This window comes from Chelonia mydas, chromosome 7 (genome assembly GCF_015237465.2).
Source record: "Chelonia mydas isolate rCheMyd1 chromosome 7, rCheMyd1.pri.v2, whole genome shotgun sequence".
In the NCBI taxonomy this organism is placed as follows: Eukaryota; Metazoa; Chordata; order Testudines; family Cheloniidae; genus Chelonia; species Chelonia mydas.
In genome coordinates, this window is record NC_057853.1 from 23,880,301 (window position 1) to 23,893,824 (window position 13,524).

The 13,524-nt window shown below is 39.0% G+C and overlaps 1 protein-coding gene and 1 long non-coding RNA gene across 7 annotated transcripts in view; both read right to left on the bottom strand.

The window, feature by feature from the left end:
• Positions 1-371: 371 nt before the first annotated feature.
• IP6K2 (inositol hexakisphosphate kinase 2) overlaps positions 372-13,524 on the bottom strand; it is a 63,077-nt gene continuing 49,924 nt past the window's right edge. For 5 of the 6 annotated variants that reach the window (XM_027822400.3, XM_043550981.1, XM_043550982.1 and 2 more), the window contains 5 exons: positions 9,095-9,394; positions 6,658-6,880; positions 5,548-5,723; positions 3,154-3,329; positions 372-1,162 (listed from right to left, as the gene is read on the bottom strand). In XM_027822400.3, coding sequence (XP_027678201.1) covers positions 665-1,162; positions 3,154-3,329; positions 5,548-5,723; positions 6,658-6,880; positions 9,095-9,296 — 1,275 coding nt within the window. In that variant the 5' untranslated portion in view covers positions 9,297-9,394 and the 3' untranslated portion in view covers positions 372-664. Of the gene's footprint in view, positions 1,163-3,153; positions 3,330-5,547; positions 5,724-6,657; positions 6,881-9,094; positions 9,395-9,546; positions 9,570-13,524 lie in introns of those variants that run through there. The other variant, XM_007059992.3, reaches the window with a different exon arrangement.
• Positions 7,183-8,600, bottom strand: LOC119566778. The gene is made up of 2 exons (XR_005226112.2): positions 8,487-8,600; positions 7,183-8,021 (listed from the first exon to the last, which is right to left on the bottom strand). It is a non-coding gene; the product is annotated as an uncharacterized LOC119566778 (long non-coding RNA).

Genomic DNA, 13,524 nt, shown 5'->3' on the forward strand with positions numbered 1-13,524 from the left:
CTTGTCTCAAATTAGATTTTAAGCCCTTTAGGGGATGGGTTTTCATATTGTGCAGCAATCCATCAATAGCTGTGACTGAACTCAAACTAAGCTGAAGGTTAATCCTTTGAGAGGTTCTTATTCATGCTTTGGTTCAATTTATCTTTATGGTAATATTGTACAAACTATCCAAATGGGGCTATTTATCCCCATGAGATTTATAATAATGAGATCCTGAATTACTATAAAAACAATTAATTGGATATTTTTAAGATAATTTATTATTTGCCCCTAAATATCCAGTGACCAAACCCAGTTTCTGTACTATATGACTGGGAAGATCTGGGAACTCTGATTCTCCTTCCTAATTACCAGCAATGACACCATCATCATTTACAATGAACAAAAAGAATTTTATTGGAACATATACACACCGGGATAACAGAGGTATTTGAATAATCAAATATGGAATGTTTAAGAAAGAGTTAAAATAAATAAGGATACCAAGATTTGCCAGTGCTAGGTCCAGCACCATTGTAAGTAAATGCCCTCCGCTGAACAAGTCTGACTCTGTTGGGACCAACCCAACAGAGTCTGTAAAGATTCCTACCACTAGAAAGTGGCCAATAATTTTGGAATACAAAGAGTCACTATAGTGCTTTCTACTGATGTGCATTCAAACTGTTTATTCGCTGCTTTCGTCTCTTATTTCTTTAATAATACCTATTAAGTTCTGAAGTCCAAAAACATAACCTGTGTCTTGGCCTTCATGCACCACACTATCTTCCCCATAGTACTTGCAGGTCGTGTGGGCAAAGTCTATCATACGGACATCAACAGTACTAGCAGTGGGCTTGTACGCATATGCTCCAGCTGATTCATCCGAAGACTCCTCTGAGAGATCCTCTAAGTCCTCTGGGTCTGAGTCCACAGTCACTTCCTGCAACTCCTTGCCATCATAAATGATCAGCAAGGAGCTGGAATAGAAACGGTAAGACTCCTGTTTTTCTAAGACAGATTTGAGTTCAGTCAATTTCTTTATAACTGGTTCAAAGAGTTCCCTGCGCAGGTATTTGCCATTATGAAAGAACTGGTAAAGTGCTTCTTTAAATCCTTGGACTGAAAGCTTTCGCCCATGGTATTTATTCATGAACATTAACTGGCCAGTGCCCGTCTGGTAGACCTGTATAGGAGAGAGAGGAACAAAAGGAATGGTTGGATTGCCAGCAACGGTAACTCTGAATCATACTCCAGAAAAATTAACAATGTCCCAGCAGAGAAAAAAAGTTTTACCAAGATGATGTGTTTGTCTCTTAAAACAGCTCTTATGCAGTTCGAGGGGAAAGCATCCTAGCAACCACAGGCCCACCAATATCTGAGGTATTGCTAGTCACAAAGGAAACTGAAAATTCCTCCGGCTTAGACTTGAGCTTTTCCATTTTGAAAAAACGGATGAAGAGTTTAAGTAAGATTAGGAAGGCCGAGGCCAAGATTTCTGAAGTCAAGTTACAACATGTAGGGCAGCCACTCCATATCACTCACTCCATTAGCAACTACTGCATGCCTCTGCTGGCAGCCTTACCAAACCTATTCCCAGAACTGCTGGAAGTCTGAATGACAGCAATTTCCCATATGAAACACTGAAGCAAGCTCCCATACAGAAGAAGAAAAGGGTATTTTTAAGCAAATAGTAATCATTGCTTTTTCCTACAAACCGAGATCATCATTTACATCAAACCCACAAATCAGGTGGAGTCTATATTTACAGGGCAGAGACCTGTAAATCGAACAACCACCCTCCACAGCTCTGTATGTTTCTCCAGCAGAGGCCTCTATGTCTGAAGGGCACACACGCTAAATGAGCTGGAACAAGAAACCAGAACCTTTATCCTAAGGGCACCAATATGGTGGTGAACAAATGTGGCACTCCTCCCCGTCCATCTCTGCTGACAGGTTCTGTTCTCGATACATGAGTTTAGGTGAGCTGAGTGCCAGCCACAGGAATACTCACTTTCCCGAACAGAGCAGGAAGTGCTGAGCAAACACATCAGGCATCGGGGGAGTCTACTGGATGGAAAAGGAAGTACCCCACAGAACTGTCCACTGCCAGACAGAACATCTGTGAATGGCAGTGGGTAGAGAAGTCATTTTCTCCACCTACTAAGGCCACTGGGAAGAAAAAACGTGCCCCCTCTCTGCCAACATCTACGGATGAATGGGAAGAGGCTTAACTCTCCCACACAGAAGCTGGAAGGAGAAGAACGGACCGTCCTCACTCCACTTCACAGCAGCAGTGGTGGCTCTTCAACACCACTGGAGCTGTAGTGAAGCAGTTAAGGCATTTCTCAGGACTCAATCAAGTCACTCAGTTGCCAGAGATATGCAAGCTGCACGGTTTTACTTTAAATGAAAGCCTAAGCTGCTCCCTCATTGTATCTGCACCGCAATCTTATCACTCATATTTAATGATCAACTTCTTGTTTGCACATTACACAAAGTTTACTTTCGGCAGTGAAAAGAATCCAGACTTTCCAAGTCTCCAGGACAGTAGTAACTATAAGAGTTGTTGCTGATGTTCTGATAGCCAAATGGTAAGATCCATGCACAGTGAGAGAAGACAGACAGGTTTGTTTTCTGATCTCCAGCTCACAGGACACACACACTGTGATGCAGAGGGAGAGCTGCAGGTTGCTATGCAGTCGCTCCTCTGATTGATTAGTGACACTGGTGTGCTCTGAAGAAAGTCATCAAATTTCCTTCAGTTAGAAAAGTGAATGAAAGGTAGGACCTCTCAAGGGTAGGGGCATGAAGTGGGATGATTGGATAATAAGGAGATGTCTAAAACTACAAATACAAAGAATACAATGGATTAAGAAAGCAACAAAATTCATTTTCCTATTTGCCATCTTAATAAGATAATGCAGTTTGTTTGTGATTGGCTGGAAAATTACTGAGCTCACATTCCCACTATTACCAGTGAATCAAACTTGTAACTCTGGGAAGCAGATATTTTCCTCAATTCTGAGCAGATGAAGGCTTGTTTCAGAAGAAAGTTAGAGTCTTTGCTAATAGTACCAAACCACAAAAGGTACAAGTAGAAAGTGTTTAAAAAATGTCTCTTCAAATATAGCCTGTTTTATTCCCATCCCTACCCGCAATCCATTTCAGACTCACCTGCATGCCACACACTCGGACCCCAATAACTGCTGAAGTACTCTGCTGACACTTCCGGATCTGGTTAGCTTTCTTCTCTTCTGATGCATCATCTCCATGCTGCCGGGTTCCCATTTTAAGGTCCAACACACATGGCACTTCGTATCGGGAGGTTAGATTTTCCAGCAAGATAAATTCTGACTTGTTAAGGAAAAAGCCTTACAATAAGAAATACAGGTTTAAAAAGCATTCTGACAGCCCCATTCCAAGTGGAGGTAGTGGTGGCATTTCTTAGCAGTCAGCAAAAGTTAAAAAAATAAAACTGAGAAACGGCTAAAAGTAGGGGCATCCAACCTTTGCCCAATCATAACTGCGCTAGCAACTTAGCAAGAACCAAAAGGATACACCTACTTTGTATTAAACAAAGTAGACTGCACATGACCTAGTCTTTCATTTGGATGTGACGTCCAAAGAGACTATAGGTTCCAGCTTGCACTGCTCTCTCTCACTCTACAAGCACCTCCAAATTAGAGATGAAAATCACTACGGGCTGCATTATTTACAAGGCTGGCCACATTCTGGCAATCCACAGTCTAATTTTAAGTTGTCCCTGGACTTAGTAAACCTAGCAGACACTATTTCCATAAAGGGAGGAAAAACGTTTTCGTGATGAAGGCACTGGACTGGAATTCACGAGATATGGATTCAATTTCCTGCTCTGCCACAGACACTTTCATGACCTTGGGAAAATCACTAAAATTCTCTGTGCCTTGGTTCCTCATCTCTAAAATGAGGGGATAACACTTCCTTCTGTCACAAAGGGGTTATGAGGATAAATTCATAAATATTTGGGAAGACCTCCGATACTATGGTAATGGGGGCCCATTAAATTATCTAGCTAGGAACTTATCACTTGTGAGGCTAGCCCCTGGGAGAATTCTATTTGCATTAATCGTTTTACATGTTTCTAACAGGTTAATTACGTTTATGCATACACATTTTTAGTGATCCAATCACCCAAACTCTTCACATACAAGATTCCCTTCCCTAAGCATGTAGGTCTTAAGATCTTTACAGCATCCGTGCCAGTTGCAAACAGAATGTATTCAAGGTTCTTTGCGCCTTATTATGGAAGAGAACTAACATCACTCTAAAGCAGTGGTGAGCAACCTGTGGCCTGTCAGGGTAATCCACTGGTGGGCTGCGAGACAGTTTGTTTACATTGACCGTCTGCAGGCACGGCCACCCACAGATCCCAGTGGCTGCGGTTCACCATTCCTAGCCAGGAGCTGTGGGAAGCGGCGCAGGCTGCAGAAATGTGCTGGCCACCGCTTCCCGCAGCTCCCATTGGCTAGGAACGGTAAACCATGGCCACTGGGAGCTGCAGGTGGCCATGCCTGCGGACGGTCAATGTAAACAAACTGTCTCATGGCCTGCCAGCGGATTACCCTGATGGGCGGCTTCCGACCCGCGGGCTGTCCACCACTTCTCTAAAGGTTCACAGGCATATAGACTCCTTTTGTCTTTACTAGAGTTAAGAGTGCGTGCTCTGATGGCTGCACTGGCACTAATGGAACAAGGAAATCTCATTTTCCATCACATGATCAATCCTACACTCTCAGAGCCAATTAGTATAATCTGCTTCTGCTTTTAGGAGCTTGCATTTACTAAGGATTTTCATCTTTTCTCAGTTATAAACCCAGATAATATTTTAGGTTCAGTTTGCTTTCACTAAAAAATTAGCTGAAATTAGGAAGCTGCTGGCAGCAAAGGACTAGCCTGTACAAAAAAAAAGTTTTCAAAAGTACTGCTTTTTTCTCACTCAAGGAATCAAAACGTTCCACATTTGACTACTTTAATTAAAAAACAATCCCCATATACTTTAAAAAAAAAAAAATCATCTGAGAAGATACATTTTTGGAATTGTGAGGGTGGAGGAGTTGAGGATAAATCCTTTGACATCATCCTAATATATGCAACAAATCTCATAACTGCTCATGCCAAGGAAAGAAGCAGCAGAACTCCACACCTCTAAACTCATGCATTAGTAAACCTGTCTAGTCAGTGATCACTTCACCTAGGATGCTGGAAATTTTTCCACTAACAGAGATTCATACTAAAGTAGATTCCTTGAGTTGCCCAGCACAGATGTGTTTAAGTGTTGGGAAAGCCCAAATTCTGGCAGAGTAACGATCCCTTCATAGTCACCTTCTATCTGACAAACCATGGTTTCAGATAATCCCATTCTCAGTGTTATAACTACAGAGTCTGGGCTGGGCCTTTTCTTTTTTTTTTTGGGGGGGGGGGGGGGGGAGGGAAGGGAGGGGAAGAGGGGAGGGGGGGCTTTGCTAAGAAAAGAAAAGCAGAATCCCTCCTTGTTCTGCTGTTGTGGGAGAGACTTCGGGGAAAGGATACTATATTGGTTCCGATGTTTTGCATTTTCCTTCATCCGCCGTAACTGCTGCTGGTGACATTTCATACTCCAAGGGTTATGATGCTTAAACTGTGAACTGACATTCCCCTTTTTCTCTACACTGTAATACAAGACTTCAGATTTCTTCAGCCAATCAAATTCTTCCTCTAATTTGTGACTAGAAAACAAAAAAAGTAAGAAGTCAGAAGCCAAATGGAGAAAGTAAGTACCCTACTTTTAAAAGGAAAAGATATAATTTGTTCAAGCTTTACATATTATACACTGCTGACCCTCAACCACTCAATGCTTTCAATTAGCCCATTCATATGTATCTCAAAATACGTCTACTAACAGCTGGCAAAATCCATTACTTCATTATACATGGGTCTGGGCAAGATTCCCATTGCTGATATTTCAGACTTTGTAAATCTGCTTCCACAATCTGACTATACGCTAATTTATATTTGCAGACTTCAACAGACCCTATGAAACAAACAGTAATGAGATCTACAGAATACCTCACCTGCTTGTACTACTTAGATAGAGTATGCAGGGCACAGCTAGAAGTTTTCCAGATTTCCATTTTGTTACAGCTCTCTGGTAACTGCCACTACAGTATATCACAGATCGGGGGATTTGAATTGGGAACAGGTTTGCAGGAATCCTGCTTTACCTCTAATTGCATTTTTCCTCATTCACCCATGCAAAAGATTCCAGTAGACTCATTCAGCATAGCTGAATTTTTCTCTTGCACAGTCATGCTTTTGCAGACACTACAGTCAGAAAATAACCAGAATCCTAGAACCTTCCTCGACTGACCACTGAAAAGATATAATTGTGAAGGGGCTCAAATGAAACTCGCCTGAATGGAAACCACTTCTGCTACTGAAAGTGTTTCACAGTGGAAGAAGAAGAGACAAACAAATGAGAGTGGGAGGAAGAGACATATGGCAGAAGAAACAGAAAGACTGGATAAAAACCTCCATTCTAGCATTGAAACATAGTCCCCATGTATTTAATTTTATTCATATCTGCATCAGAACAGATATGAATAAAATTAAACACATGGAGGTTATGTTTCAAAGCTTTACACTCATTTCCTTTTGACCTACCTTTTCATTTTTTCCTCTTTCCTGTGCTGTCGGACCCATTCCTTAGTTATCTTGTCATTTTCTAATAATACAGTCTTTTTGTTAGACCACCGTAACAACTTATTTTTGGGTTCACAGTCAGAATTATCTATGCTTTCCAAGTTATCATGGTCCCCATTTAATGGATAGGCTATTAGACACAGATTTCCATCTTCATCCTCTTCAAAGCTCACCGACACCACGCCTGGGGAAGGAAAGGAGATGACCAGTTAGCAATCATTGAAATGACACGCAAACACTTTATGCAACATGATTTTACACGAAGAATATAGCAACTTTTGGTTTTTCTCTTACCCAGGTCCTTAGTTTTTATCTTGCCACAGGCCAAAACTCATCTGTCAACCTAACAAATATCAAAACATCTAGACAAAATGACACCTCACAGAGAAGACAATTTATCATGTAGACAAAACAATAGTGACAGAAGATATTTTTTTCTCTCTGATGCACAGAGTCAAATAGGAATCAAATAATAACAGGAGACGATTTCAATTATTGAAAAATTTTATTAATTTAAAAAAAAGTCTGACTGGTCTGACCCTAGGAGAGATGTAAAACATTTTATATTTACATCTTGCAGTGAAAAATAACCTGCATAGAAACACCAAAAGCTTTAAGTTTTGCATGACAGCAAAGCAAAAAGCATTTATCCAGATTTTTTTGCGGCTTAATAGATTCCAAGGGCAAGGAAAGGCTTGCAAGCAGAGCAAAACAAGAAAAACGTCACACATTACAACAGATACTAGTTCAAAGGCTTCCACTTAGAATCACCACGTTTAATTTTACACTCCCCCCCCGCCCCCTTTTTGGGGTATATATTTTATTGATGTTGGTTATGCAGCAGTCTTGTGAAATAAAGAACAAAAAGCAATACAAAGCAAATCTGATTGTAGTACACAGAAACATGGTGAACCTTGAAAGCATTTTTTCCTCCTCATCTCAAGCGTCTCTAGAACACTGCATTGTATATTAAGAGTCTTAGAGGAAAGTTCTGATAGGGTTGCCCCCAGTGCCATATTAGAAAGTTTCAATGATTATCGAAGAAGCCGTAACAACTGGCTGAATGTTTTTTTATTTTTTTTTCTCAGTCCTTTCTCTTTATCCTCAAATCAATCAATCTGCACAGTTCTTGCAGCACATCACTCGGCCGGAGGGGAGAGTTCTCGGCGAGAGATTGGCACTTCTGAGCAGGGCAGGCGGTTCTGGGACCTACAGTAGCTGGGGTAGGGAGTGCAGAAGCTCTGACTGACAGTCCTGCTGCCACATAGGAAAGGACTACAGGAAAAAATGGGGGAGCCAGCTAGCAAATGGCCTTTGGCTTTATCCTGGAAAAAACAACAGAGATGGACCAAATGAGGCCCCCTTACCCCTAAATCCCTCCCACACTCCCCCAAAAAAGAAAAACCACATATACTAGTACAATTGTTCTACAACATTTTGTAAAGTATCATTTATAGACCACATTTTCTTCAACAATTCCAAAAGAGCTTTTAATAAGATGTGTTCAAACCTCTCAGCAAGTATGTGAACATTCAAACAATATAACTTTGAAACATCTTCTCTGAAGTCCTCCTCCAATTTTACAATCAATATCAAAAGACACTTGGCCACCCTTACTCAGTGTTCAAGTCTAAAATGCTTTAAAAAGCAATTCAAAATGAATAAATGCTTCAGACTTATTTTATCAATTAATCACCAGACAGCAGTTAATGGAATACCCCACAAAGAGAGAAGCATTTTGTTTAACTAGTGCAACGCTTAAAAGAACTGGAATTTCCACTCCTACATACCATCTGACTCAGCCTCATCACGGCTACTTGATCCTTGCCTATCTAAATGCCAGGAATTTTCGTTTCCTTAAGGGCAGAAACAAACTGCAAATGTTTAACAAGATACTTTTCAACTTTCTTTGCTATACTGACGTTAGATATAGTGATTAATATATGAGAGTTAGAGGACAACCCAAAACACAAAACAATACAGCTAAACTTCCACAAAACATGTATTCAGGCAATCTTACCCAGCCCCTGAAGACACACATTAAACAAGAGGCAACAAAATAATAATAATAAAAAAAATTAAAATCAGAAATAAAAATGAAAGTATTACTGAGAACATTTACAAGCTGTTAGCTACTTACCTGTCTGTGCCTAAGGGAGATATATGGGCTGTCACCAGCAGAGTTGCTCTACTCTAATGCTGTGTTAGTCAGCCCAAAGACCCACTGGCAAGCATCTCCACCCTGCATCTCCACAGCCTGGCTCAGACAACATCAAAATACATGAAAAGAAAACCCCTAAAATCTCTTCCGCACAGAAGAGATTTTAGAGGAAACAGAGCACACTTGGATTCACAAAAGAGAAAAAGCCCAACCCCTTTCTAAGGTTTCATAACATACCTTCATACTGTGGAGTGAATTTACGCATTTCTGTTGGGAGAGTCTCATAGAATTGGTGTTCCCTCTGGATGAGGGGTTTACAGATGGTCTTGTCATTAAACCGGAGGACACAGGAGTGACCCCCAACCTGGTGGACAAAAGGCTCGAGCAGGACTCCCTTGGCATAGTGCTCCACTTCCATAGCTCCAAATGCTGGGCTCATCCTTGTAGCACATTAGATAAAACAATGTGGCAATGGTGAAGGCAGTTCAGAAGTAGAAGATCTGTCTCCCAAAAGGTGTTTATTCCAGTTAAAAAAGTCTGTTAAAACAAATACAATAGAATCCTTTGTGTTAATAACTTTGTATGTTGAGGTCTGAGCAACCAAAGCTAACAGTTACTTTCATAAGGCACAGCAAAGGAAACTGAATGTAAACAATCCTCTATGCAAGGTGAAACTGAAAAGAACCTACAGCTTTAAGTGCAGAGGCAAGTAAGAGAGTGAGATCATACAGGCAGAGAAAAACAAAACCACTTACCCCTCCCACCAAAGCCTCAGCCAATGGGAATTACATTTAGCTGCAACACAGACCCACAATGAAGGAGGGGAACTAGGTGAGGCGATACAAAAGGGAAGGGTAATAAACATACTGCTTCTCTCAGCTGTTCTCGTTACTAGCCCTCACAGCATTTTCTTATCAACAGAAAGGCCCATAGGGAAACCTGAAGATAAAACTTCATGTTTTAGCACTTTATTCTACATGCTCATTTTAGAGACTAAGCAGAGTTTAGATCAAAGTTAGGCTTTACATATAAGCTATTATGAACACTTACAGAACTACACAAATCAATCATTGTCAATCCATGCATAAGTTTCCACTTAATGCACGTGATGTTTTACTAACTTTCAACACAAACACAAGCTATAAAGAATGAAAGACTAGTTAAAAACTCCCACTAAATTGACAAATCATCTTTTCCAGGAACTGGAAAAAAACCCTATAAAATCCAACCTGAGCAACTTTCTGTTCTAAATTACTTTGAAATAATACATTGTAGAAATATGCTATGCACTGTTCATGTTATCTGTGAAAAATATTGATCACAGTAATTAAACTTTTAAACGGTTTAATTTTTTGTATCATTAAGCAATTTTTGAATGTACTATACTGCATAGCTAAAGGCAGAGAATCTTTAGTAGAAAGCCTCCAGATAACAAATGGCACCCAGAAGGCTGCACATCAACCCCCATTCAACAGTTTCAGTTACCTGTTATTTTACTGTTTCATTTTACAGATAAAAATAGTACAGAATGAAAAATCACACAAAGACTAAATCTTACTAGCAAATTTAGGCTGAGTAATAGTAATTTGAGACTCAGCTTTAATGATTAACTTCAGTATCTAAAAAAAGAACTGACACCTTTATTCCATCTTAAAGAATGTTGCATGAACAATAAGGCACTTAATTCAAAGAAACTACAGTGTTGAAGGTCACGGGCTATTTTTGTTTGTCCTTCTCAGATATTTAGCAGCTTTAGCTTACCTTTAAAACTAAACAACTAGAAGCTTATGGCAGTGATGACAGGTCTGACAGGCAATGATGTTAATACAACTAAAAATATCTACTGTGCTTTTTCATACATAAGAACATTAAGTTGTTTATCTGCCTAATTTAATTTACCAGAAACAACAGGTCAACCAATTTAATCATGACTGCTGGAAAATATACCTTCAACTAAGACACCTGTCAGTGGAATTGTTCCCAGGCACACAAGATAACAATGTATAAAAATTCCAAATTTCCCAAGTATAGAGAACACACTATGCAATAAAATTAACTAATAGATTTTTATACCAAGATTGAATTAGAGAAACAAAAGAAAATTTATCTATCGATTTAATCAATTCTCTAACAAAAGTATTTAACACCTAACTTAGAACAATGGACTCAACAAATTGTGCAATATTGTATTTGATATTCTAGTTACATTTTATATTGGGGGAGGCATGACCCTTTCCAATCTAAATGGATTTCCCAATATTTTTCAGAATACAATCACTAAATCTACTTGGCAAGAGAAAAATGTTGTATCTGCATTAACAGAAATACTAAGAATTCATTTACTTTTTAGCTGGACCTATACAAATACAAACTGAAGACTTATTTGGAACTAGCCTGTTTAAAATACAAGCATGTTATAATATGATTTTTTTTTGTCTGGAACTTTCTGGTACTGAAATTTGTCCTCACCCTACCTCATGAATACTAACTGATCCAGTCAAAGTAAGCAACACTGTCTTATCCAGAAGATGGCACTCTTAGTATTTTTCAGTTGCAAAAAATTACAGAATATGTCCTCTGAACTTTTTCTACTGCATTTCTACCCACCTTATGAAAATATACTACTATGCTGCCTTCTACCCACATTGTAACAGTCAAGCACCACTCTACTTGTCAGTTTCTGAGATACAAGACAACACACAAGTCCATTTAAAAACAGATATTCCAATGTGCCTCTAAGAGACTGATATATTTCAATGGACAACTTTTTGTTTTGTTTTGAGGGTTGCTTGCACACATCACTAAAACCATTTTATATACATTTTTTCAACCAAATTTTAAAATCCCCAAAGACTTAATCAGGCTTCCTGGAGCAAACAACTCCAGCCCTCTGAAACTTTGTTCAATCCTAGATAACAAAGCCTTATCTACAAACAAAAACTGTACTGATTTAATTATAAGGTACATTAAAGCAGTACATCACCACTTCATACAGACATCATTATACCGGTAATAGCTTATTCCGGTACGTGAAGGGGAATAAGCTACACCAATATAAGCATTTTTATACCAGCATAACTGTGTCCACATTAGAGATTATACTAGGATAACTATTTCAACAAAAATAAATGAATTAAAAAAAAAAATCACACTCCTTAACTTAGTTGTACCGATACAAAATCGGTGTGGAGACCAGGCCTAAACTTGTGTCAGAACAGCAGAATTTATATTGAAAAGTATGCTTATCATTAGCACTACAGAAAGGAAATAAGTATCTGCCAAAAAGACAAGGTTCATCTGAGAAAAAACACACCATGCCCCTCCCTCATATCCCCAGTGAGCTCATTAGTTCTTCAGTGTAACTTCACAACTTGTTTTCTTTCATATAGACCCAAATGGTCCATAAGGTATTTGCGCACTGTGTATTTAAAAAACAATAGTCACTTGGGTAGGACATTAGCCAGTATGTAGTTCAACAGGAAAAAAATCCTAATACTTTTATCATTAAATCTGTATTTAATAAAGGAACCTTACCTATTATGCCATATCTAATGCAAGTGCTAAATCAGAATTAAGCCATATATATGTTCTCATAATTGCTGTGTTTTATGTGAAATTTTATCAAATTCATTATTTCATATTTAGGCAAAATTTTCAGTGCGTGGATTTGGGATCATCAGTACAGAGATACCTGCAAAAAGGTCCCTTTTTGAGTAAGCGCGGGAGATAAATACAAATCCTTCAGAGTAATGTGAAAAAAACAACACGGAAGCGGACTTTCACTGTGGTTGTGTTATGCAAGCTCTCCTTATATTTTCATATTACCAGATTTAATGAAATAATGTGTATATTCTGCATCTGTGTTCTCAAAGTATCGATGTAGGAATGTGCCACATTGAGGACTTCATTTTACACTATCAAACAAAGCTAATGCTGTTAAAATCTCAAGGCTGGGTTACATAGGGAAATTTACTCCTATAATTATAATTAATTCTCCATGTGAACACTTACACTAAACCAGAAAAAGTTATTCTGATTCCAGGTATTTCACTTCGGAAGCAGTATAAACTAAGCTAGAAAAAGCCACTCATTCTCCATGAATAAGAGTCTACACACAGGGAGTGCCAGAACAGCTATAGCAGTGTAATCATGCTGGCACACTTCACTATGCAGTCAAGCACTTAGATAACAAAATTCAGTTTGGAACTTGGCTTTATTCTCAAGAACAGACTTTGATTTAAGAAATCCTGGTTCTACTTCCTCACAACCCAAACTCAGATTTAGACTGATTGCCTAACACTATAATGGATTCACCCAGTGAGAGTGTTAGATAATTCTGGGATTCTGTCCCCCAGATGTGCTGTACTAATATAAATTAATTCTCAGGACTCTTTAGGTAAGAAAGCAAACAGAAAGAACAGTCTGATTAAGTGACTTTCACAAGGTCACTGACATAACTGAGTTAATGTGATGGAATGGACTCAGAAGAGTTCCCGGTTCCCAGTAGCATTCTCTGTCTCTGCTATGTTTTAGACTGCTTCTCTAGCACATCTTTTGGTAAAGAGATGTGTCAGCAAAAGAGACAAAGATAAACAGAGGATGCATTAAAAGATACTTCTTTACTTACACCATACATTTCAAAAGGGGAAAGTCAGAGGGATTTAACT